Here is a 26,844-nt window from a genome sequence, read left to right as displayed (position 1 = left end):
CACTTCCTCCTCTGGCGTTCGTGCTCTGCACCCTGGCAGCCTGTGGAACTTGTAAAGGGGCTTTTGGTGCCTTTTTCTTTTTTTTCGGTTTACTTTCATTAAGTGAGGCCCTCCCTTGCACGGCCTCTGCCTGGCTGCCCCGGAGGCCCCCGTGCCCAGGAGCGAGGCGGACTGGGAAGCGTCATTCCCTCCCCGCGAGGCTTCTCCTAGGGTCTGCCGCCCCGCGCCTCCTGCAGGAGGCAGCCTAACCCCGCATTCTGGACTTGCACCTCCCGAACCGCCGCGTTCACGCCACAACGGTGACACGCGAGCCCTCCCCTCCGAGGGGGCGCAGGCTCCCGGCGCCTGGGGCTCTGCCAGGAACCAGGCCGAGGGTCGGAGGCCGGTGCTCGGCCCGAGTCCGGCGGCCCAGGCGCCCCGGGTGCTGGTGCGAGTGTCACCACGAGTGTCACCGCCACCCTCCCCGTCCCTTGCACTCCCGGGCCGCGGAGCGGACGCCTTAGCTCCCTTATATAGCCCTCTAAAAATAGCTCGCCTCGCACCGCCTTGTAAGGCAGCAGGGAGATCCTCCGCGCGCCAATCCGCGCTCGTCGCCCGGGCCAAGCCCCGCCTCGGGCCCGCTCCGCGATACTCATTGGTCCTCAGTGACTTCATGAGCCCCCTGTTTACCTTACATGGTCACACGCGGCCTAATGGACGCCCTCCTCCGAGATCCCACGGCTGCGCGGAGAGCCGGGCGGAGGGAGGGAGTTTGGCGAGGGGGAAGAGCAGGGGGAGGAGAAAAGGAGGAGGGTGGGGGGAGAGACTACAAACTAGCAAGGATGGGGTGGGGGTGGGGAGGGAAGGGAAAAGGGGGTGGGGGTGGGGAGAGAAGCGATCGCGAGAAAAAAAATGCAACCTCCCAAAATAAAGAGCAAAGATTGCATTAGGAGCGAACAGCGCTGCAGAAATAGATGGCAGCTTCGTGTCAGTGAGTTTGCATCCCCCTTCCTGATCCACGCGCTGGAGTGATTAGAGCCCTGGAAGGGAATTGTTACTCCCGTGGAGAAGTCCCCTTTTCCTGGCAGCCGTCTACACTGTACACGCTGGATGCCTCTCTCCATCCACCCCACTCACTCTTTTCTCTCTCACCTCCTCTCTTCCTCTCTCCTGCATTGATTTTTTTTTTTTTTCCTTTTTAGTTGACTGAAACAAAACAAAACAAAAGGGCCACTGGATGTCTGCCTTCTTGGGGGGTGAGCCAGACAGACTGACAAACAAACAGACCCAACTGTGTTCGGGGGAGGGTTTCTCCTCCCGTTTTGCCCGGCAGCAGCAGCATGGACGTGTTGGCTAGTTATAGTATATTCCAGGAGCTACAACTTGTCCACGACACCGGCTACTTCTCAGCTTTGCCATCCCTGGAGGAGACCTGGCAGCAGGTGAATGATTTAAATTACTTGTGTAAATCGTGTGGTGGCGGCGGAGACGCAGGGGGCTGCGTTGGTGTGGGCTTCGGGTTTGAATTTTTGGTTTGTTTTATCCTCCCCCCCCCCCCCCACGGCTGTTTGTTGTTTAAAATGTTTTCGGAAACAGTCATCTGCGCTTACCTCTCCACCCACCCCCTAACCCCTTCGTGTGTCGAGCTGAGCAGCCGCTCGAGCTGCCTGCGGTTCAGTCACCAACACACATCCTTGCGCTCACGTTGTCGGGCTCACTGTCCCCTAGCAGAGACCTGTCTAACTACTGGGGTTCCGAGCAGCCGAGTGCGAAGGTGGTTTGGGGTTTTACGAGCCGAGCCGTGGCTGACAGCATACCGCGCCCCTACAGCCACGAGCTCTACCTACTTGATATCTTAAATCAGGTTCATTTCTGAACTGGTGCTGACAACCGTCAGATTGGGGGTGGGGGGGAGAGGATGTTAGTGTCAATAAAGAATAGAAACTTGATTTTAAGATTATAGGGTGGGCAGCAGCGAGAGGAGCCCAGTGACAAAAGATACTCAAGGATATCTAGAAAGAGGACGGGAAGATGTATCTGTTCTAACGCTGACCGTGCATTGTAGCTTTCCCCAGTCAGCCTCCGGAAAGAAAACACTCGCTCCGTGTGTCCTTGTTTCTCTCTTTTTTTTTGGGGGGGGGGGTGTCCCTCTTCAGTTAGACAGCACAACCTTCGACAAAGGACCGTGTGTGCTTCCGTGCCTCTGACTGGTCTTGGAGGACTAGTTAAGAAACTCAGGATGCTGAAGGGCACCAGTGCTAAGTTGGCTAGGCATCCCGGTGAGGGCAGACTGGGGCTGGTGACAAGTTCACTGGGCTTTGTGAAGTGGAATAAAGTGCTGGTCAGGGAAAAGTACTAGAGATCTGCTTAAATAGAGGTTTTTCTCAGCAGGGATTAGGAGCTGCTGAGGGGACATTCCGCAGGAAATATGGTGGGTGGGAGGTGGGGGACACTGGGTATTCTTTAAAATTCTACAGCGCCCGGAGGAAAGTCCAAGAAAACAGTCTGGGTTTACAGATCGGAAATGTGAACTTGCACAGCCCTTGGTGGAGGAACCCACTTGCCCTTGGGGAGGGCTACGAGAAGCTTGGTGTGTGGTTGCTCTTGTAACTTCTCTGCTCTGTGACAGCCGCTTGTTAAGGCTAATGAACGGCTGATTTTCCTCTGCCAGGATCCAAGGCGGGATCAGCCAGCTTGAGGCTGGGATGTAACAGTTGCTGCTTTAGCGAGTGAGGTTTGGCTTTTGGTACAACCAGCCGAGTGGCAAAGCTGATCTTCTGACTGTTCCATTGTTACTAGTTGCTGCTGTCCCCTGATTAGAGGCTGCCAGTTTTCTTCCAGGTGTTGGCCTCTGGTGTCTATGTGTCCGTACATGCATTCCTGCCCAACGTTGCTGGCAGATATCTTTGACTTTGTCACTCTCTATGTGCACACACAGTTCTCATGTTTTTAGCATAAGGCATTTCTTCAGTGCATCATTTCTACTATCCTTATCACTATCTACATCTTCTTCCTCCTTTTAATTCACATGCTAATTAAACTGAAATGCCAGAATTTCATTTTCTGAAATAGCCTTCATTTCACACTGTCAGCCCACTGGTGTCAAATGGTTGGGTATTAACAACTGTCTAGACAGGTTAGGAAGGGAATCTGTTGATTTAGTCAGTCTGCCTAAGGCAGCTCTTGTTTGTGACTAACTGTTAAGCAGTGTTGGAGGGAAGAAAGTTGGCTTTATTTGTTACAACGTTCCCTCCTGATGAATCACACAACTTTGTTTTGGTTCAAGTTATCACAGTAGTAAAGCCTGCTTTGGGGGAAGGCCTCTCCAGAGGGAACTGGCTTTTCTAGACCAGGTTAGACAATCCAGGAGAAAGTCTAGATCTGTGAAGAAGAACATCATTGGTTTGATAATTAGGGGGTGTATTAGATCTATTGTTTCCTCAGAAGCTTTCTCAGCTTTTCCTTACCCTCTCTCCTCCCACTTCCCTCCTCCCTCCATCCACCCCCTTCAAGGAACCTCTTTCATAGTCTCTATCAGCAGGCAAAGGAATTTCCACCCCCCTGCACCTCCCTCCTTATGTCTTGCCTTAACGCTCTCCAACTGCCAGCTACCCTCATCTTAAAACACTGTGCCAAGCAATGTCAGAGGCGTACGCATAGTGCATACTGATAACTTGGGGGAAGCGCTCCCAAATAACATATCACTCCGAGGAGCTTTCTGCTCTGGACTCTACAGTCACAACTGCTCTATATAAAGGTGACTCTGACTCTTGAAGTTCATAGTGATGACAAAACCTCCGACATCTATCTCTTCCTCTCCCTACCCCCATTCCCCCTTCTGAGTGTAAGGAGGGGGGATGGCTCTATGCAACTGTTGGTTCCAAATCAGCCATCAGATGGTGAAATTTTGAGACTCCTTTGCTCAAAGAGGCTCAAGAAGGTTGCTACAAAGAACCTCAGGCAGGAGGAAGTTTCCTCATGCTCTGGAGTAATCAGATTTTAGAGGTCAAATAAGGAGCAGTTATTAGATGTTCTTCTGAAAGTGAACAGTGTACCTGGCCCTGAGGAGATGAGCGAAACAGAGTTTCCAATCTGATTTGATTTTGTTTGTCGAGAAAGAGTGGCTTGGATGATCAACCCGAGAACCTCTGTGCATTTGAAAATTGACAATGAACTATTTGGGGATTTTAAACGTATGGTCCTGCTTAATAGTCAGTGAGCCTATGATGGCTCTCCTGTCACAGAGTCATATTTTGACGTTGAGTTTTCAGGCAATGATGCCTTATCCCATACCACTCCAACTCTGAAAATTATTGCTGGTGTAATTTAAAAATCCAGATGGACATCCTACATTAACTGTTCTCCATTCCTGGGCTCTGACTGCATTCTTAAGCACTTGGCCCAAGTAACATCATCTCTGCCTGTCATAGAACTGTAAATTACACTGAGCTTATGTGGTCTATTATTTTATGGAATTCAGCTGACGCACAAGTCTTAGGGCTACCAGCCTTAACCTCTTCGGAAACTTGCAGAAAAATTTTCCAGGAGCTGTCTGAGCAAAAGTAGGAAAAAGGCAGAGGTATGGCCGAAGCTGGAGTAGTAGCTGAGTACCACTTCGTGATGGATAAAGGGAGAGCCATTCACCGGTTTCGTTGCCAACAGAAGTCATGATTTTGTGGACCCGCTGTTGACTTTAAAAATAAAAATAATTTGATACAATATTCTTGGTTGTTTTTTTTTGTGGGGGGGGAGGCTACAAAGACTTTTAGAATTGGGATATATTGTGTTATAGGCAGGCTGCTATTCCATAAGTGCAGGTCAGGTAATGATGTTCTAAGTCTTATTTGCACTTAGCTGTGCTTCATGCCACTGAGGAGCATGGCATGTTTACTTGAAAACTCTTATGGAATTATGCTTGTTGTTAATGCTGATTCATAATTGGCAGATGGGGTCAGTTTCAGGCCTCTCTTTTGCTCAGAGAAAATTTTCCACTGCTACTGGAAACAAATAAATAAATCATAGAACATTCCTCCCTCCTCCCCCATTTCCCCATTGTTTTAAACTAATGGCATACTTGGCTACTGTAAGAACTAAAACGTCCCCATAACACTGCAATTTCATCTTGGTTTCAGGCACCCTGAAACACTTTTACAAGGGCCTTCGGAATGAGGCATCTCTAGGGGACAACCTACTGAAATGGTTGCCTTCCAAGAACAGCCTCATGGTACAAGGGATGCGAGCTACACTGCTTCTCTCTCTGTGTGGTGATCTTGCCTGTGCACACTGCCTTCCATAGGCCCGAGCAACCAGGTGCTGTCTCGGCCAGAAAGACAAAGCAAACTGGAGGGTCCCTGCATCCGCAGGTTTGCCTCTGTCCCCAATTTGCAGAAACCCTTGTCATGAATTAGAATCTTCTTGGCAACAGCACTACCCAGGGAAATTTGTAGACACAAAGGAGCCTTGCTAACCACACTGAAGGGATAAAATAGCTGTTGCTTTTTTTTTCCTAATGTGATTTGTGTGCTCTTCAGTTACCATAAGTTGGGTTTTTTTTTTTTTTTTAAATTTGAAACATTGTCTTGGTAGAGGAAAAAGAAAATGGAACTGCCCCTGTTATCCAGTTTTCTGTATAAGGATGCAATCACTAAATAAAATGTAGCTTTACAAATGAAAGCACATGTGAATGCAATCAATCACACACTTAGCCTTTCTTTAATAGATTCATTTCCATATTCTTTTTAATAGATACGTCTTTGTGTAAGTGTAGGGGTTCTCAGAGATTATCATTCAGTCTACCTGTTTGCAGTTTGGTATTTTAAAGTGGGTGAATGTTACAATGCAGATACTTTTACTACATTTGTCTTTAGTGGTGGGGGGGATATAAAGGAAGTGATGACTTCTTTGTTCTTGAAACTCCCACCCCCACTTCTTACCCTGAGGAGAATGTGATGTTGGGGTCCAATCCAGTTAAATGGCAGAGCAGAAGATGCTCTGTGACAGCCTCACCCTGAGATGATTTATGTACGGGCATGTCAGAGACCTTCAGCCTTCACATGTGGGCTCCTGCTCCCTCCCAGCCCATTCTAAATATAAATGCCAGTGGGGCTCATTTCCTCTCCACTTCGACAGGAAGAGTTTAGAGAGGGTCCTAATGGAGCTTTTAGTAGCCCTTCTCATGAAAATCTTCAGATTCTTCTCCCTTTAGAGAATCCCTGCAGCTGAATTTTGAGTACAACGAGGCATCTTGGTCTTCTTGTACTGAAAAGGCCTGTGTGCCTGCTCGACAAAGGAGACCGCGCTTTACTCTGGCCAGTCCCCACTGGCTCACGTTGGTAGGAGAGCTGACCACCGGGTTAGTGGATGCCCCCTTATCTCTGCTGTTTGGAGTGGCGGGGAGGGGGTTTTAATCACCTTTGTTGGACCCCAGCACTGGCTAATGCAGAAACTGCCTCTGAGATGCTGGTTCACTCAATCCTATCAGTCAGCGTGTGTGCTGGAATTGGGATTTGCTGAAAGTTTAGGACAGCTCCCCAACTTAACCTGAGTGGTGCCAGACGGGTGAGGGGTGGAGATTTAGTCTCTACAAATTAATCCTCTGGCTTTCCCAAAATCAGTCAAGTGCTTGCTTTTCATAAACAGGTGGACACATTTTAACCCCAATTGCCAAATCTTACCTAGTGCAGTGATTAGAAAGCTCTATGACCACTAATGCTATTCAAGTCTTTGAATAAGTGATGGTATCTAATCAGTGTTACAGGTAACATTGACAAAACACTCCTCTGCCCAGTACATTGTATATTATCTTAGAATGGCCACATGCTAAAACATCGTTATGCAAATAAGTTTAAGAATCCCCCAAATAAAATATTGCCATTTATAAGACATAAGATTGGACATGATCTTGTTCCTCTCCCTACTTTGCCTTTATTTTCTGCTGGTCATTTGGCGAATTATTTTTATTCCCTTGAGTCCTCTTTTCTTCTCACTTGGTATTTTGGTGTGACCCCGAGCACTTGGTCCTGCTAAGTGTCCTGTGTCCATTGCACTCTGTGGGAGCAGCTTGCCGCTGCCCCGTCCGCCACATGTGTGATGTGTGCATGTCCCAGCTGAGCCACAGCGGCCTTGGGGTACGGGCTCAGGGTCAGCCTGCTTGAGGTGTGAGTGACCTCTGCTTTCATAGTGAAACTGTCCCTGAGTGAGATGGTAGAGACACCCAGTCACACCTTGTGGGATTGTTTTTTGTTTATATTAAAATATGGAAAATATTTCACAGTAAACACTGTATTCCTTGCTTCTAGTTATGTGCAAAAATACTGTTTGGGTGATGCAGAGTTGAATTGGGTCCAGATTTTGCCTGTGATGAGCTTGACTTCAGTAGGGGAGAGTAAGCATGTTCAGAATTAAGCAATAGAAAAATTAGAATATAGTCGCCAAAAAAAAAAAAAAAGAAAGAAAGAAAAAGAAATTTTAAGTCCTCTGAATTTTTGAACACTGAACTGTGCCTATTTTGTATTTACCCACTTTGTTATAACCTTGTTTATAAAAAAATACTTGAATTTTATTAAGTTCTGTTGTGCTTTTAGCTAATGGCACATTGGGGCTGGTGGCCCTTTTAGGACAAATGAGTATATGGTGTGAATACACATGTCTGTCCGTAATGGCCAGGAAATAGCATCCATGTCTGTGTCATTCGGAAATGATTAGAGGTAATTAAAATAATTAATGTGGAGCCATATGCAATATCTATTTCTAAATATGGGTTTATTGACATTTCCTGAGGGTCATACTGAAAGTCAGCCCCAGGTCTTGCACCAAAGCTAGGAACATAGACTCTTAGAATTTCATATTCTAAAAGGGTCTTGCTTTCCTCAGCTCTAAGACACTAGGGTTGTACCAAGTGATTGTGAAAGCCAGAGTAGGCACTGAGCCCTCCAAGGCCACGCAGCTTTTGTTACCACCAGTGGGCCCAGGACCCTTGTGGATGCCCAAATCAGTTCACCTGCTTTTCGTCACCTGGTTCTGAATATACTTGGAGTCACTTCTCATTCTTTCTTCCTCTCTCTCTCCTTTCTCCCCTTTAATGGGAGGCAAGAAAATCCCCCTTTGACTCTGGACATCACTAGTGCATGGAATTTTGGAATTGTCTGGGCCCTAAGTGAACATCTTGGAAGAAGCTTCTATAGTAACTTAGTAACTTAGTCCTTTTTTCACTTTTAATAATGTGTGGTAACCTGGAAAGTGTACACTGTCTTTAAAACAAAACAGAACAACAAAAGCCCAATTACACCTTGAGTCTTATAAAAAAAATACTGTCACTTAATATAACAAATGGAGTGGGAGTAAAGGAGGGGCATTGGGTAGCACAGTGGGGAGTTGGGTGGATCACAGATTGGGCTTTTCTGTAGAAAATAACAAACATGAAGTGACTTTGTCTCGGACACTGTTCCGACAAAGGGACTGCATGAAGCTGGAGCAGCAATCGTGCCAATTCAGGAATATCTTTTTGAAAGTGTTTTTAAACTTCTTGAGAGGATTGGGTAGGCAGTGAGGTTGTAATGTTTTACATTACAGTTAAACAGGGAATACTGCATATTGTGATAAGCAGTTGGGAAGAAAGTCATCCGTAAAGTTTTACAGAAGTCCTTAGGGGGCTGGAGGAGGAGCAGGCCTCGTTTGCACAGTGCCCCTGGTGAGGAAGGGAAATGGAGGCTTGCTCTCCTCCCCTTTGCCCAGTGAGTGTCTGCCCTCCTCTACCCGGTCTCTGGTAGGTGTGCTGGTGAAAGTGCTTTGTTGGAAATCATCTCCCAAATCTGTTTCACCTCGAAGGGCTTCGAAACCGAAATTTCCACCCCAGATGGAGGCTACTTTATTTCCTCAAAACTGTAAGCTTCACCCCCAACTCCAGGCATTTTCTTGAGATTCAGGTCCACGTATCTGAACTGGAAACATGGGCCTGATGATACTCCAGGCTTTTTAGGTTGTTCCATGATCACCTCAGCTGAATATGTTCCAAAGCTTAAACTCATCAACCTCTTGCCTCCCTTTCCTGGCTTGCTGATTTCTTTTATTGACATGAGCTTTCTTCCTGAGATCTGGGCTTGAAGCTTCAGTCATCTTGGACTCTTCTCTTTCCACTGAATCTAATCGGTTGAGGAATCCTATTGACTTGGCTCCTCCCATACTTTGTGGTCTTCAGCTTCCTGCCTCCTCTGCCATTGCTGGAAGGCAGCCTCTGTCACCTCCCTGGACTGACTTGTATTCCCGTCACCATGGTTTCAAGTTGTCAGTGGTGCCCTGTTACACACAGGATAAGGCCAAACTTCTAAGAGTCAAGATGTTCCAAGACTAGGTTTAGAGAATAGTTACAAGTGTCTCCCTTCCATGTGTAATGAGTGCCACGCAAATGGATGACTGTGCTTTTCCTGTTTCTCTTTATTTATTTCATTTACGTCAGCCTTTTCCTTCTTCCTCCCTCTTCCCATCTGATTTTGTACGTTCAGAATCTACTCATGCTTTAACGTGGTTGACACATCTTCCAGGAAACTAGCCGCCCCGCCCCCTTCCTTGGCCAACAGTAATTGCTACTATTACTACATTCTTGTGTAGAACTTTTTACTTCTTCACAATGCTTTTCAGTTTTGTCTTGAAGTACAGCTTTCCTATTTCTTTTCTTTTTGTCCCTGTTGTCTTATTTTTGCCAGTTGTGTTGAATGATTTAGAGCAGACTTGATGCCTTGGTTGCAATTTTAATAAGAAACTTTTGGTATAGGACTCTTCAGATTCCCAGGGAGCCTTGTGCTAGGCACTGAGTAGATAATTTAAGGATATCATATGACTTGATGAAGATTTGCCTGTGTCAGTAGCAATGGTTTTCAACCATGGACACCCCCAAATCAGTTAAATCAGTATCTAAAATATTTGGGTAGAACAGATAGATATCAATGTTTTTTAAAGCTTCTAGGTGATTCCAATGTGCAGCTAAGGCTTACAGGGTTAATATCAGCTCTATCAGAGTTGTAGATGCTTACTCCATATATGGAAATGGTTCATTTCTTGTGTAACTTGAATCTAAGTGTAACAGAAGTTTCCAATAAAGCAGAACAGTGTTGGTGGATGTAGTTCATCTAGCTCAGGGGTAGTCACCTTTTTATACCTACCGCCCACTTTTGTATCTCTCTTAGTAGTAAAATTTTCTAACTGCCACCGGTTCCACAGTAATGGTGATTTATAAAGTAGGGAAGTAACTTTATAAAATTTATAAAGCAGAGTTACAGCAAGTTAAAGCATATAATAATGATTACTTACCAAGTACTTTATGTCGGATTTTCGCTAAGTTTGGCAGAATAAATCTTTATAAAACAACTTACTATAGTTAAATCTATCTTTTTATCTATACTTTGGTTGCTCCGTTACCGCCCACCATAAAAGCTGGAACGCCCACTAGTGGGCGGTAGGGACCAGGTTGATTACCACTGATCTAGCTCATGGGTCAACACTGACTGCCCAAGCTTTATTTCATCCTTGTTTTACTCTTCCTCACCCTAAAGTGTCTAACGCAGTCCCATTTGGCTTGCATTTCCTATAACCCACTACAGGTTTGCTTAACCTGGTCACATTCTGTTTCTGGTACCTTTGCGGTGTTGGACATTAAACTCCAGCCATGCTGTGCTTCACATAATTCATTCTCGGAAAGCTCTCGACCATGATTTTCCACTTACCTCAGCCTGTGCTGTGGTTTTCCAGGGATGGAAGCATGCATGAACACGTGTTGGATGATGCCAGATAGGCATTAGGTAGTAGCTCTCCATATTTCTTACTGACCTCAGTGTTTGGAAGTAGACTCTTTTTATAAGGAATTTCAAAGGACCCATGTTTCTAGTGAGAGGAGAAAAAAATAAACCGTGGAAGAATTGCTGCTGAGGACATTCAGGCAAGGAGGCTGCCTCTCCATCTGTAGAAGGCTTAGCTCCTGTGGTAATGACCATGGGCATGTGGTGATCTTCACAAAGAAGCCTTAGAAATGCCTCTGTTTCAAACTGCGATGTTTGCCAAAATGTATGTACTGTAGCTACATCCTTTTATCTATAAACTGTCTTTGATGGGGGTATGGTTGGCTAGAAAGAACATCATGAGAGGAACTCAGAGCTTAGGGCTGAAGGATGCCTTTTGGAAAGCTCAGTCCAGCTGTGAAAACGGCAATTAGCCGTGCAGCAATTGCTCCGGAAGCCAGTGCCCGCCTGTTCCTGCTCCTCCCCCACTCTCCCCCTCCCCCTCCCCCTCCCTCCCGAGCCCAGGTAGCAGATTCAATGGAATAGTCATAGTGGTAGCTCGTATTTTTGGACAGGCAGCAAATTTGCTCAGCATACAGAGACGTGGAAATAAATTCCTCATACTTCTACCTTTTGAGCTTTTGTTGTTGGTTCATTTGGTCACTGTAGACCCTGTTAATAGACCACAGTTCCTGCCCATGACGGTGAAGGGGGCCTCTGTGAGGAGGCCAGTCCAGAGTGAGTCTCCCGTGAGCCCCAAGGTGCTGCTCAAGGAATGGCAGTGCACGTCGCTGCCTTCACTCCTGCGTCCCGAGGTTGCTCAGCCCTCACCTGTGCATTGCTTGTCTCTGTCGAGGTCTCGCTTTCTCTAATGTGGACGAAGAGATGATTTCTCTTGTTTGCTTGTGAAAGTCTAACAAACATCTGTAGTGAGATTTTGTTCTCAAGGGCTTAGGGAATTGGCAGTCTCGTCATTGGCACATTCCTTCTGTCACTAAGAAGCAGGCAGATATTACAGAATCTCCCTTTCAGAGATGAGGAAATTGGGGTAAAAGAAGATTTAGCAAGTTGTCTTAATGTGGCTACAAAGCAAATGGCTTACAAAACCAGTGGTAGAACACACTTGCCTCTGCCCTCTCTCCACTTGGTAACCTTCCTATCATCATAATAGGCACCATAATCATATTTAATATATATCAAATACTTCCTAGAGATGATATCTTTGAGCACCTTGTAATCAGCATTTCATTTAATCCTCACAACTACACTGTGTGTCACTTATTTCTTTATTCCCGTTTTACAGATGGAGACATTGAGGTCAGAGGTATTGAATGGCTTGCCTAAAGTTATACAGTTTAGAAGTGGTTGAGCCAGGATCCAGACCCAGGCAGTCAGCTCAATACTCTGAATTTTCACATTTATACTCTCCTAGTTAGGTAGGAGACACCAAGACAGAAACCCAAGGCCATGGCCTGGCAGTCGGCGGACTTGTAGGTATTTGGATAGCTCTCTGGTCTTTTTACTAAGCCTTGGTTTCTCATTTATAAAAAGACTGGACTCTGCTAAATTTCCTTAAGGTCACAGTGTTTTTAGAAGTCAAATTACTTGGAGGTTTAGAAATCAGGCAGAGCTGGAACCTTGAGAAAGCTATATAACAGCTTCGAGTCTCATTCTGTCACCCGCGGAATGGAGTTAATACTGCCTACATAAGGGCAGGCATGCTGGCTCTCTGGTTCTGTGTCTGGCACATAATCATAATATCCACTCAACAAAAGGCTCTTTTCTCCCCCATTTTTAACTATTCTTCTTCCACTCAGTACTCTTTTTCTAACTCTGTAGTGTCTCTAAGATCCCAGTGATCCTGGAGTATAAGAGAAGATGATTGATGGGAGGCTGGACAAGGGAGTGTGCTGAGCATTGGATGGGTGCGTATCCATCCACAGGAGAAGCTCTCGCTTGTACTTAGAGCTGGGAAAGGGCTAGCGATACCCAGTGCCCCCAGAAATTGGCCTTAGTTGACATCTTTGGAATTTGCTTGGTCTGCTCCTGCCAATATCCAACCTGTTCCCCTTTTTTCCTCTCCAGATTTACTTATGTCTTACTTCTCTTAAGTTTTTCCAGCATGCAGTTATTATTATTTTTTTTTTGAGAGCCGGAATTAGGCACATATAACATAACACAGTGCTGGTTACTACACCTGCCATTTCTGCCTTACCTGATGACTGAGCTTACAGCAGCTTATGAAAGTGAATGAGGTTTTATGAGATCTATAAATATCCCAGATAGGATTTTTATTTCATTTCCCCCCTTCAAATAAGACATAATGGAAGCACTCACATACACAAGGAATATTCTTTCTGTGATAAAGTAGGGCATTTTTGAATTGGCCTCTGAAAAGCAATACTTTGATGTGGTTCGTGTCGGGAGTTTTATGGGGGAGGGGCCAGAATCATGTGTGTAAAACTCAAAGGTTATTTCCTCATATTGAAGGTTTAGCTCAGCAGCTATGAAAAGATTTATTTCAGAGACGCCAGCCCTGTGTGCAGACTGCATTCCCTCCTTTGGAGAAGTGTATGTTTGTGTTTTCTTAGATACATAGAAACCATGGGAGGCAAGTCCCACGGGTTGGCAGGAGGGGGTTCCCTGAAACCATGTTTCCACTTGGTCTCGTCTGCTTCCAGCTGTCCCAAGGGAGGGCGTTCTCATCCTTCACCCCAGTTCGTGGATTTTCTGGGAAGATTTCACACCACTTAATAGATCACAATGAGATTTTTTTTCTCCCTGGAATTTCACTTAAAGAGTTTTAAGCTTATCCAATTTTTTAAATACACATTAACCAAAACCAAGAATACAAAGATTTAATTTTTTTTTTTTTTACCGTGCTCATTGAGGAATACCTAGACGGAACCCTGAACTCATAACTTATAAAAAAAAAATTAGAAAACAACCTGTGAGGGCACTAAGCTCCTCCCTTTCCCTGTCTATGGAGTGGAAGTCAGGAGCTCCATTGCCACATCTTACTCAGGGCCAGATGACAAATTTACTGCTTTAACCATTGTTTGAAAAATTGAGCATTTGCTCTGACTACTTGGATTTTTTGTTTGTTTGTTTAGCACAACCTCTTCCTACATACATCTTTCCCCAGTTCTCAGTAGCTTTGTGTTTAAGTAGATGATTTAGTACATTTGAAGCAAAGACATGCAGAGCGTTTTTACCTAATGTTCAATTTTTTCTATTTAACATCATCTAGTGTGTAACATAAACCCAGCCCTTTGGCTCTGCTACATATGCCTACTCTTTTGTACTTATCATCAAATGATGTGACTTTTCTGGTCCTCAGAGTCCACAGGTGTATATTGCCGGGTAGAGTTAGGAACAGTTAGATGATCAGAGATAGGAACAGGAAGCAGTGAGGCTATACTGGCTTGAGGAGGTGTTTTATTTGGCCAGCATACATGTTTCCATTTTCTTCTTAATTTGGCTGCTTTTAGACAGATCTCTGCACTCTTCAGTTAACCTGGTCCCCACAATTTTCACCTTGTTTCATTTCTGATCTCTGGCCTGGTGAGCATGCATTTGGGTTTGTGACCCTCAGACTGGCAGCCCTCGGAAGCCCCCTTTTCTCCATGATGCTGTGATTTGGGGATAACCTTTATTTCTCCATCACAGACTCAAGCTGGCTTGCATTCTCCTCTCAACCAGAATCCATTTTCAATTCTTTTTAGATTTTTCTGCCTTGTTGAATGTCTTTGTTTGGGACTCTGTTTTAGAAAGCAGCTTCCAAATTGCATCTCAATTTCTCATAGTCATCCAGGTTCTGTTGTAGATCATTGAAATCTGAGAGGAAAAGACCATCTGGTTTACCCCTCTCCCATCCTGGGCTGAGCATGCTCCAGAGCATGCTCATTCCTTCTTGGTTGCCATTTGCAACATTTTCCAATTTGGAAACTGACTCTTAAGTTTCTTGGTCTAAGTGAGAGCCAATGGGACAATACCAAACAAAAAGGTTTTTGGTCAGACATCCCTCATTAACAAGTTACTGCTGTTGTCATGGGTTCTTCTGTCATTCCCTGAGACCCAACTGGTCAGCGGTGAGAAAAGTTCCTTTTTGTGGAAGAAAAACATGTAACCAGTTCTGAGGCTTCTTAGTCTGACATGGAGGCATGTTGTATAGAATCCCATTAACTTCTTTCACTACTTATTTTTTATGGAAGTGGATTTTATATGACTTGTTTCACTGAGGAAGTGATGCTTTTTGTGTGAAGAACTCCAGGGCATTATAATAAAGTACTTTCCTGAGACTCAAGTAATTTGCTTTTTTCCTATCCTCAGCACTCAGATACTGCCAGTGAGACACTGGCCTTCATTTTCTAATGCTTTCAGGATGCTAGTCTACATTAGGGGCATTTAAAACATTTTATTCTTTTTTATTGGCTGCTTTATATTACTAAGGATATCATTTAGGTTGACCAGATAGATGGTGATTTTCGGGGTTATTCTTCTCCTGTTAAAAAAAAAGCCATTCCTTTGAGTTACTTGATGCTGGGTGTTCCTCCTTGTTTTGTCCAATCTGCAATTACTTTTCCCCTCCTTTTATATACTTCTGAGTGCTAAGTCAAAGTCCAGGATCATTATATTGTTAACATATGTATTATTTTTTTAAACTAATGACTGTTTATCTTACTATATGAAATAGCTACCATTAAAATATTTCTCAAAAAATACCTCTAGAGAGAAGGGAGGAAAGGAAGGAAGGAAGGAAGGTAAAGGAAAGAAAGGTGGACATGATGTAGATTTAAAATGTCCTTGCACATTTTCCTGTGAAAGAGAAGCAGAATGCAAAGCATTTGCCTTCCTACCCAAGATACGCCTGCCTACTTTTTTCTTCTACTTTTATATCCATGATCTCTTTTTCATGTTCCCTATTCAGAGAGACTAGGATTTCACAAATACTATCATTTAAGGACTATTTGATATTTCATGGAAGCCCCTCCTCATTTGTAGATAATCTGCCTGAGTTTTAGAGATCAACATTTAAGTCCAAGCCAGTATTGAACCTTAAGGAATTGGGGGTTTCTTTTCAATATTTTAAATGCATTTGCTAGTTGGCACAGTGCACAGTGCAGCAGGGCTCAAGACAATGCTTCTTAAAGAGTCCCCCCCCACACACACACTCTTCATGAGCACTGCGTTAAATAACATCAGAATCACCTTGAGAGGCAATATTATTCCCTTTTCAGCGCCACCTGCCCGCAACCTTCTGATGAGTTCAAGGAGAAAGTCTCAGCTTTGTAGTAGTAGGTCTTTAACACCAAAGGCCTGATAATCTTTCCTTCTCTTTCTCCTGCTTCTCCATCTTCTTTTTCTTTCCTTTTGTTTTATAATAAGAGTGAACAGATATATCTCAGAACCAGAGCTATTGACAGGCAAACATCCAGCTAAAAGTTAATAATATTATTTTGATTTTGTTGTTTTAATTTTTTGATGATTTTTTATTGATGGACATTTATGAGAAAACTATTTTTAAAAATATGCAGCCTCAATACACAATGCTTTAGTGAGGCAATTACAAAATAAAAATAATAGGAAATGATTGTGCTGATGAAGTGCTGATTTGGTAGAAATGAATGGAGGTAGACTGAAAATGAAGTTTGAGAAATACTGGTGTGATAGAAAATTCAAGGGGTTTGGAGTCAGAAAACCGGGGATTTTGTCTTGACTTTGTAAGTACAAGCCAGGGCAAATTGCTAAACTGCATTTTGCCATCTGCAATGTGGGGATTATAATAATAGGATTGTTATAATCAAATGATATATGGATGTGAGAGTGCTTTGTAAACGGCCACAGGCTATCTATACAATGTTATTGTTTTCAATTCTGTGGTAGGGGAGGCTTTTGTTTCTAGCCTTAAACTAGTACTTCTTGTTAGCTTTCTTCCTTGTGATTTCTATTCAGTTTTCTGAGCAGAATTGTAGCGGCTTTTTATTTGTTCTAATGGGGCTGTTGCTTGTGCCTTACTCGTGGAACTTTCTACTGGTTGTCTAAAAGTGGGGACATAAAATTTTCTGATTTCTTTTGTATGTGTGCATGTGTTAGCTTTTAAATAAAATTTTAAAAAGTAAAATTGGTCTATAGTATGAAATGTGTCAAAACTTCTGGCTAATGCTAATGTATTTGGCTTAATTATTTTTTAGATGCAATTTTAAAAATTAAAATATTTTACCATACTCAAGACCAATGTGTGTGTGTGTGTGTGTGTGTGTGTGTGTGTGTGTGTTGGTACCTAGGGATGAAGGAAGTTTGGGTTTTATGTAGAAGTGAGAACCCTGGGGAAAGTTTGCTTCTGAAAGTGGAAGCCTTTTAACTAAAATGACGCAATAACAATGTACTGTCACATGTTGGTAGCTGATAAAATGGGGACTTACCTGGCTAGGAAGTCCTAGACTTACCAGGACCTGTCAGCCTGACTTCCAGGGGAAGCCAGCTTATTCTACACAGGGAGTGCTCTTTAGGACATGGCCTCTTATCCAATCCCAGGACAACCCTGAGATAAGTAGATAAAAGGGAGGTTGATCTTTCTGACATGAGGACCACACTGACTATGTTGGTTGGGCTCCATGAATTCTTCAACTAGGGATGCTGAGATATCCATGCTGCTTAAGAAAGATGTCATGTTGACAAGGATTTGGGAGCTCAGGTCCAAAGGCCCACTCTAATACGGCCTCACTTGGAGCTCTGAGAGAAATGAGGGCACATCTGGATCTCTACGAGAGGACCACCGGGGTTCTAGGCCATCTCTGTCTTGTGGGCTGAGCTACTCCCTCTTTATACAGCTAGTCGAAGTGCAAGTTTGCCCCTAGGATGGCCCTGGGAAGCAGTCTGTGTGATCCGAGAGGCTCGGCCTCTCTTGCTCAGTCTGCCTGGATCAAGAGGCAGACTCGGCTCTCCCCTCAGTCGAGGTAGAGTTGGATGGGGTCCTTGCAGCTCCCAGTTTCCAGTTTGCCCAGCACTGGACTTTCAAGTGGGACATAGAGATGGAGAGGGACAAGAATGTCAGGCTTTTGACCCCACTTCTGTAGGGATTTGTTGGGACATACCTTTGGCTTAACCTCCTACATGAGAAATTTGATTCTGGGGTCAGGAATGCGACAAAACACTTGAGTATGCAGCTGGATTTTTGCCATCAATGTGATTTGCAGGGAAATGTGGTCATAAAAATGCTTGAGATCATGAATTGGACAGACTCCCCATCTGGAGAGCCATACCTTTCTCTGCAAAATTAAATATTTATGTACTTTTAAGGTTGAGTTTTGATTTTTTAAAAGAGAATAGAAACTTACTCAACTATTAAAAAAAAACACAAAAACACCAACCACCATGAAATGTCTGGGATTGAGTGGTAACACTTCCAAATTCGTAACAAATAGCTCTATTGGAAAACATTGTTTTGTCCTTTCAAGAAAATCAGACCCATCCTAAAACATTTCAGTGGGCTGATGCTGCAGTCCCGGTCAGCGGACATGATGGACATGACCAGGTCCCAGGGCTGACGTCGGCCTTCAGCACGTTGTTATTGGAGAGCTTCATCATCATCCATTACTCCTCCTCCTCTCACTTTAGGGTTTCTCCACTGTTGCTTTCCCCATCCAGCACTGCCTTCATTTCAAAAACACTTTTTATTTGAAATAATTATAGACTCACAGTGAGTTGCAAAAATAATACACAGTCTCCTGTATCCTTCCTCCAGCCTCCCCCAATGGCGACATCTCCTATAGCTATCAGACGACTTAGTTCATTTCGAGGCACTGCTCTGAGGAGGTGGGCGGGTGTGGCCCTTACGGAGCACAGGGAGCTATGGGTCGGGCTCTCAGGGAGGGAAGGGGAGAAAGAATCCAGGCTTCCCTCACACTGGCCTCTTTGAGCCTGAAGCCTCTTAGTTGTTAAAATGAAAAGCCAGTTATCTTTTGTTTAAATGAGAAAAAATACAGAAGAAAAAAAGCTTATTATATGTGTTGATACACATAGCATTTCAAATAAAAGGCTGAGCACTTGACCGTTTAGGGGAGGAGGAGGAGAGATACTGGGGACAAGGAAAGGGGGAAGATAATTTTTTATACTTTTTTTGGTTCCATTTAAATGTTTTCATTACTATTATTTTTTTGAAAGAGTAATGCAGGTGCTGGAATAATGGGGCATTTATGTTTTCCTCATTATGGTTTAAAGTTTTATATGTTAATTAAAAATATACCAAGCTTTGTAAGAAGATCAGTAATTTGGACTGTTAACAATTGTCTATAATTATAGACAGTTGCTGTTCTTTTAGTGAAGCTAGTAAATCAACCCCATTCTCCCCTAACCCATTAGAGAAAATACACACAGGAACCAGAGAGATCGAGGTTAAAAAATCAGGTTTAGCATGGATAAAGCTGGGTGTAGACCCAGCTGGGAAGTGTCAGTTCCTTGTGGCTTCCCAATATTTACCGCATTCTGCCCCCCACCCCTCCACCCCCATGCTAGCTGTGGGCTGACCCATCTGTGGGAATGTGTTCCCAGAAAGCGGGTCACCAGGATTCCCCATGGCCTACCTGGCCCCAGTGCTCCCCCTGTGGCAGGGGGCAAAGTCAAGCCTTTGAGGGTCAGGGTGATGGGAGATGAGTGAACACTGTACTGTTTTCTCTTTCTCTGTATTTTCTTTTAGTATCATTGACCACTCTTCTCTCTTGGACAGGAGCGGGTGAAGAGAGTGAAAGAAGCTTTACTTCTAGGATACTCTTGGAGATATTTACTTCCGGGGGTGGGGGCCCGTCAGGGAGTCATGGGATAGGGGACAGGCTTCCCCTGGGCAGAGTGGAGACTCAGGCCGAGGGAGTACTGTGCCCATGCAGGATTCCCAGGGAGGGGACGGACGGACCCCAGCAGAGCGGGGAAGGAAGACAGGAAGCAGCGGCAATGGCTCCACATTATACGCTCTCAGGAGAAGGGCATGGGTGGATGTTCTGTCCTCCTACTTGAAGAATATTGCCCAGAAAGGACTGGGAGCAGTCAGGGAAGGGGTGTGACCTAATGTATGTTTGGTTCTAGTGGGTCTTGAATCCCCCCCACCTCACATACAAGTGAAGATGGAAAGAACTTGAGGACGGTAGGCCCGTCCCCCTGCCGGAAGAGTGGTACAGTACTCCCTCCTTATCCATGGGGGGTTATGTTCCAAGACCTTCAGTTGATCCCTGAAACCACAAGACAGATCAAACCCCATATATATGTACAATGTTTTCCCCTATACATACCCACAATAAAATTTCCTTTTTAATTCAGGGATAATAAATTAACAATGACTAATAACAAAATAGAGAACCTTTGTAACAGTAAATGGTAATAAAAGTTATGTGACTGTGGTCTCTGTCTCTCTGTGATAATCCATCTGATAAGCAAGAAGGCTATTAAGTGATTAATGGGCGGGGAGTCTGTACAGCATGGATACGCTGGACAAAGGGATGATTCATGTCCAGGGCGGGACCAAGCAGGACAGCTCAGGATGGATGGCATGCAATTTAAAACTTATGAATTGTTTATTTCTGGAATTTCCTATTTAATATTTTCTGACGATGGTTGACCACAGGTAACTAAAATGGCAGAAAGTGAAACCACAAATGGTGGTGGTAGTGGGGTGGAGGCACTACTCTATAGGTGGAGAGACGAGAACAGAAGAATCACGCTGGTGGTGGCAGTGGGGTGGGGGCACTACTCTATAGGTGGAGAGACGAGAACAGAAGAATCATACTGGTGGTGGTAGTGGGGTGGGGGCACTACTCTATAGGTGGAGAGACGAGAACAGAAGAATCACGCTGGTGGTGGCAGTGGGGTGGGGGCACTAGTCTATAGGTGGAGAGACAAGAACAGAAGAATCACGCGTCTCCAGAACACTCTGCTCTGGAGGCTGCTTCGTCCTTTACCGGCCTACCTGTCCACGTGTCCCTTCTTGGCCAGTTCACATCAGAACAGAACTTACTCCTTGTCCCTAAGTCAACTGGTGTTTGCTGATCAGAGTTTGTCATTTGTCAACAAAAGATGGGGACAATGGAATAAGCACACTTGTTTATAATAAACCACTGGGGTTACTGAGAAGGAAGTAGAGAATGCTTAGTTTTGGAGCTGTGTTTCATTTCCACTCTGATTTCTTTTTCTGGTTCTCTTTAGGATTTTCTCAGTGGTGCCTTGTCCATGAATAGTTGTTAGTTGTTCTTGTGAGGGGAAGGGAAGTCAGCAATGACTTATGTCAACATCTTGGTGACATCACTCTCCTGGTTCTTTTTCTTTAATTTATTCATTTAACTCCTCCCTCTCTTTCTCCTTCCCTTCCTTCTTCTATTTCTTTTTTGAGAGCTTTCTACATGCCAAGTACTGAGCGCTAGTGCTGAGGATGCAAACAGACATTGTCCCTGTCCTCATGAAGCTTAGAGTCTGGAGGTGAACCCAGAAGATCAATAAGTACATATGGAAATTGGGATATAAGGATAGAATAATTTTTCTTGAGTAACTTTCTCAGTCACCTCTGAAAGAGTCAATGGATTTTCCTACTCATTTCACAGCTCTTTCCCATGCTTCCCCAAAACGTTCTCAAAGTTTTTTCCTGGAAGTTTACAGTTACTGCTCAACAGAAATCTTAAGTGGAACAGACACTTGAGATTGAGAACACTTCCAACCCACAGACACCTGAATTTCATTTGTTATTAGTCTCCTCTCTGGCTTATAACTTTCCTGCTTGGTGTGATGTATATGGAGCTGGAGTTTTAATCTTGCTAAGCAAAGACATTGTCATACTTCATATTCTGTATATGTTGTTGGCATTGAGTGAACATATTACTGTTTAAAAGTTGGTTTTTAGTCTCAAATTATTTCCTAATATATTTACATTATTCCTTCCATTGGAAAAAATAATGAGGGAAGTAAAGAAAAGGAAAAGTCAATATCATATAGCAAATCATGTTAGGCAAGAGATTTTCCTAAGCCTATCAGTTAAGGCCTAAATAATATGCTACTGCATAGCTCTTCCTAACAAAGTCTGTGTATATAAGTAGTTTATAGTTATCAGTGGTGGCAATTTTTAAAAATATAGATATAAGTTCTGCCCCAGGATTTATTGGTGAATTGTCATTGTCCCTTGTTGAGAGAGGCGTGAATAAGATCAACAGATTTATCAGTCTACATTTGTCTGATTCTGGGCTGGTATGTGGCTAAAGGAAAAACTTTTCTGGGAAGAATTATGCTTTTTTTTTTTTTAACAGAAAATTGATTGAATTGATGTGTTATTTGCAACAGCAATGCTAAAGAAGCTGAATACAATGAGGACTTTACAAAAATAAGATTTGCTTGATTTGTGTGATTAGAGGAAAGATTTTGGGATTAAGATGTATCTGAAAACTGACTTTGTTTACCTTTAATGCCTGCCAGTTTGCAGCCTCACAATGACAGTTCCTGGAACTACTGAGGGATAGTGGCAGGATACCAGAGAGACCAAGGCACATCTTCATAAGAAGGGAAAGACGCAGTGAACCCCTGGTCACTGGGTGTGGTGAGGGTGGTGATGCAGATGGGTGATAGAAGCTGTGGGGTTGGGTCATGTGACCCAGGAGAGGGAAGACTAGACTCAGCTGGGCAGGAGGAAAGAGGAGTCCTAGGCAAATTGGGAGGGACACAAGGTTAAAGTTGGTGGTTTTGTTTCCATGAAGTATAGCAATAGCACTGTATTTTTTACTAGTGAAAACATTTTCAGATGTTCATTTTGGTACCTGTCGGGATTTGGGAAGGCAGAGTGAAAAATAGTAATAATAGGATGCTTTAAAATTTTTGATTACAGCTGACAGTGTCACATTTGTATGATGTATTTAAACCTTTTGCCTTGGGTTAGCCCCGTAGCATGACTTTCTGGAAGTCTACACCAAACAACTCTTTGCAACCCAGAACTTGCTCGGTCTAGCTGTGCTTTCTTCCACTGTGACAGCAACTCGACCAAGGGCAGGATTTTTACGGGAGGCTATCAACAGTGGGTTCGCCTGGTAAGCTTCCATGTAGTTGCCTCCCCAGAGGTAAGACTTTAATGAAGCATCCTTTCCCTGGAGCTGGCTGCCTCTCCCCCATCTTCCCTCCCCACGTAGGCAAAGAGCGAAGCCCTCTCTTATGATTTTGCAGAGTTAATAATGCTGCTCTATTGATTTTGTGAGCCTCTCAGCCACGGGGGAACGTGTGGGGGATGGGCCCAGTGCTCACAATGTGCTTCCTTCCAACTCTTTTTCCAGCCCTGGAGCTTTTGTTTTGAATCTGGAAGCTTTTGACCAGTGCTAGATTTCCAAAGGTCAAATGTGCCTGCACGTCTTGTCCTTAGTGAATTAGCTCTGCCCTGGAGCCCTCAGTGAACTCGCCAGTGTTCAACCTGAGCAGTAGCAGCAGCAGCAGCAGCAGCTTTGTAACCAGATCCAACTGCTTGACACTCCACCCTTGAGAAGTGGCTCAAGGAGCCTCTGAGAATTGTTGGCCAGGAGAGTGTGGTCATAAATGCATGTCTACAGGAATGGGTGAGGTTTCCTCTTTGCTTAGAAAGCCAGAAAAACATCAACAGAGAGAGGCTACAAAGGAGAAAAACATATCCAGGCACTGAACCTTTGGTCCTTTCACCAACAAAACATTGGGTTTCCCCCCCCCCCCCCATTGATTTGAGAGAGAGGAAAAGAGAGAGAGAGGAATAGAGAGACAGGAAGAGAGAGAGAGAAAGAACCAGCAACTTGTTCCACTTAGTTGGCACTCTGATTGCTTCTGGTACATACCCTGACTGTGGAGTTGAACCTGAAACCTCTGGCTTTCTGGGTCAACACTTTATCTACTGAGCCACCTGGGTAGGGCTGGCTGGTTTTTAGTGAGGGAATTTCACCTTTAAAAAACAAAACAAAACAAAACAAAAAACAACCAGGGAGATAATATTTTTTCAGTCACCTTCTTTCCTCCTTTTGTTCTTCTCTTTCATCTTTTCTCCTCCTCCTCCTCCTTTTGATTTAAACCTGGTGTGCCCAGATCTATTGATCTTTGAGGAACTGATGTCTCTCTTATTTGATGAGAATTTCTTAATTCATTGACCTTATTGCCTTGGCTACCAGGGAACTCAGGGTTGAGTTTACTTCTGTGCTTGACTCAGTATCATCTTTTTAGCTAAGATGTTTTGAGGGGTAATAGTCACTTTTACTTTTGTTCTCATTTCAAAATTTGTTATATGTGTGTTTTAAATTAGGAGTGTAAATGTGAAAAGGAAAGTACCTCAGATGATCTCCTAAAACACTTGGGCTCAGGAATATTACTTGCCAACATTAATTTGGCCACTGGGTCTCACTAATATCTTTTAAGTTCTTAATCTTTCCCTGAATTATTATTATCCAAGAAAACAAGTGATTTCTGTTCAGTGAGTGTACGTGTAAAGCTGACCCAAGAGCAAACCAACAACGTTACTGTCAGCCAGAAATATTTGGCACTTTTTTGGCCCCAGGGGTGCATTTTGTGCTGCCCCATCATGTGTGCCCCCTGCATCACAACGCTTCATCTCCAAACACACCACAGTGCTTTCATTTGTGTACACCATTGCTCATGGCGTGTGCTCTTTCTAGAACGTCACTGTTCTCTTTCTCCACAAAAGTTCACTCATTTTTCAAGGCCTAGCTCAAATGTGACATCTTCACTGACCTCTCCAGGAGAGTGAATTGGTTCCTTCTCTGTGTTGTCATAACACTTTATTCATGCCAGCCATTAGTCACGTGCATAGCCTGTTATATGTAATTGGCTGTATTGGTATCCCCTTGTCCCTACTATACCATGGCAACTTGTAGGCAGGTATTGAACCCCAAGATTCCCTGAAGTGTCTAGCAAAGTATCTTAGAGAAAGTAGAAGCTTGCCTGACCAGGCGGTGGCGCAGTGGATAGAGCTTAGGACTGGGATGCAAAGGACCCAGGTTTGAAACCCCAAGGTTACTGGCTTGAGTACAGGCTCATTTGGCTTGAGCACAGGCTCACCAGCTTGGATGCGGGGTTGCTAGCTTGAGTGTCATAGACATGACCCCATGATTGCTGGCTTCAAGGCCAAGGTCTCTGGCTTGAGCCCAAAGGTCACTGGCTTGAGCAAGGGGACACTAGCTTTGCTGTAGCCCCCGGTCAAGGCACATATGAGAAAGCAATCAATAAACAACTAATGTGCCACAACGAAGACTTCATGCTTCTCATCTCTCTCCCTTCCTGTCTGTCCCTATCTGTCCATCCCTCTGACTCTGTCTCTGTCATAAAAAACCCCCACAAAACTCAGTAAATAATTGGTACATTAATTTGAAAGAAGTACATGATACAGTGCCTGTCCCTGAAAGGCTAACAGAATTCAAATGGGTATAACCTATTTATCCTAGAGGAGTTCTTTCTCCCTGGCTCTTATCCTGTTGGACAAATCTGTACTGAGCCAGTTAGCCCACAGAAGAGCATGTAATGAAAAGTAATAGTGACTCCTAATTGAGATTTTTTAAAAGTTCATTTAGAAAGCAGTTACTGAGAAGCCACTGTTATGACAGACAGTGTGTTCAGCCCAAGGGAAGTGTAAAACTTAGTACCAGACCTCCAGACTCTTGTAGATTTGTCATGACTCTCTTTGCTCCCGCTTGACACCTCACCCTGCCATCTCTGCAAATTCCCCGCTCTTGAGATTCCTCTTCAGAGCAGGGCTTCAAGCTGAATGGTACTGGGCAAGAGTAGCTGAGCCGAAGACCAATAAACGCGCTGCTCATTTATGATTTCCTCCAGCTGGGTCTCTCCTCCAGCAAGGAATTTCCTAGGAAAACTGGGCTGTGTTTATTTCCACCCCCACCTGTCCCTACTGTCATATTCCTGGACTGTTTACCAACGTATGTTATCCTCCTGGTCCCTGTAGGAATTTGAGGAGAATTCTAACCTATTTTATCAGGAATGACGTTGTTAACTTCCCGAGCATCCAGAGGAGAAACGACACCTGCCTACCACAGCACTCCAAGGACAGCAATGTGGCCTTGTATCGGGGGACCTCACCTAGGAGACTGGCCAGAAAGGGCAGGCCACAGTCTGAAGCTGAGACAGCTGGAGGCATTTCCCTTCTACAGCTTCAGGATCAGAGTAGCAGATTCTGTCTTCCTTGTGCCTTGCTCCCCTTAGGCAAGTAAGGCTTGGTCAGGAGAAACCAGGACCAAAGCGGAAGTGACTTGAGGAGGCCAAGAAGCTATCGATAATTACATAGGAAGAGTTGTAAAAGTCCCCTGATGTAGGTTTGTGTGGTCTTCATGATACCACATTACCTTTGATTTTATATAGCTATAAAAAGTCTAGAAGTTAAAGGATTTTGATATCCATGATTGACTAGGCACCCCATCCCAATAAGATGCTTAATTACCTGATTTTTACCAAAGATGGTCTTCTACCACCACACATTTCTGAATCAACGTCATCTTCCCCCACTGGCCATTGCTATGTTTAGGTTGTTACTATCAGATGATTATAGACAAAACCACTTTAAAATTAATGTTTAGGTTTCATGTAGGGAACAGGGTTTTGTGTCAGTTTTGCCCTTGAGCTGATCTGCAGCCCAAAATTTGATGGGTCCAGGATCTTGACACAGGCATGAGGTGCTTGCAGTTCTCCTGTTTTCCATTGCTGCTTTTCCCCTCCTTTTCTTCTTGCTCCTATTCTTCCCATACCCATTTTCTAGCTGCATTTTCTGTTTGAATTTGAACAAAAGGGATAAGTTACTGATAATACTGGTGTTAAAAAGGAGCCAAGAACCTGACCAGCTGGTGGCACAGTGGATAGAGTGTTGGACTGGGATGCAGAGGACCCAGGTTCGAAACCCTGAGGTCACTGGCTTGAGCACGGCTCATCGTTTTGAGCGCAGGGTCACTGGCTTGAGCGTAGAATTATAGCCATGACCCTATGTTCGCCGGCTTGAGCCAGGGGTCACTTGCTCTGCTGTAGCACCCTAGTCAAGGCACATATGAGAAGGTAATCAATGAACAACTAAGGAGCTGCAACGAAGAATTGATGCTTCTCATTT

The 26,844-nt window shown here is 44.1% G+C and overlaps 1 protein-coding gene across 4 annotated transcripts in view; it reads left to right on the top strand.

The window, feature by feature from the left end:
- The first annotated feature begins 856 nt into the window (after positions 1 to 856).
- KLF7 (KLF transcription factor 7) overlaps positions 857 to 26,844 on the top strand; it is an 88,161-nt gene continuing 62,173 nt past the window's right edge. For 3 of the 4 annotated variants that reach the window (XM_066346676.1, XM_066346674.1, XM_066346675.1), the window contains exon 1: positions 857 to 1,421. In XM_066346676.1, coding sequence (XP_066202773.1) covers positions 1,320 to 1,421 — 102 coding nt within the window. In that variant the 5' untranslated portion in view covers positions 857 to 1,319. The remainder of the gene's footprint in view (positions 1,422 to 26,844) is intronic. The other variant, XM_066346672.1, reaches the window with a different exon arrangement.

This window comes from Saccopteryx leptura, chromosome 7 (genome assembly GCF_036850995.1).
Source record: "Saccopteryx leptura isolate mSacLep1 chromosome 7, mSacLep1_pri_phased_curated, whole genome shotgun sequence".
Classification (NCBI taxonomy): Eukaryota; Metazoa; Chordata; class Mammalia; order Chiroptera; family Emballonuridae; genus Saccopteryx; species Saccopteryx leptura.
This window is presented reverse-complemented; position numbering and strand designations above follow the sequence as displayed.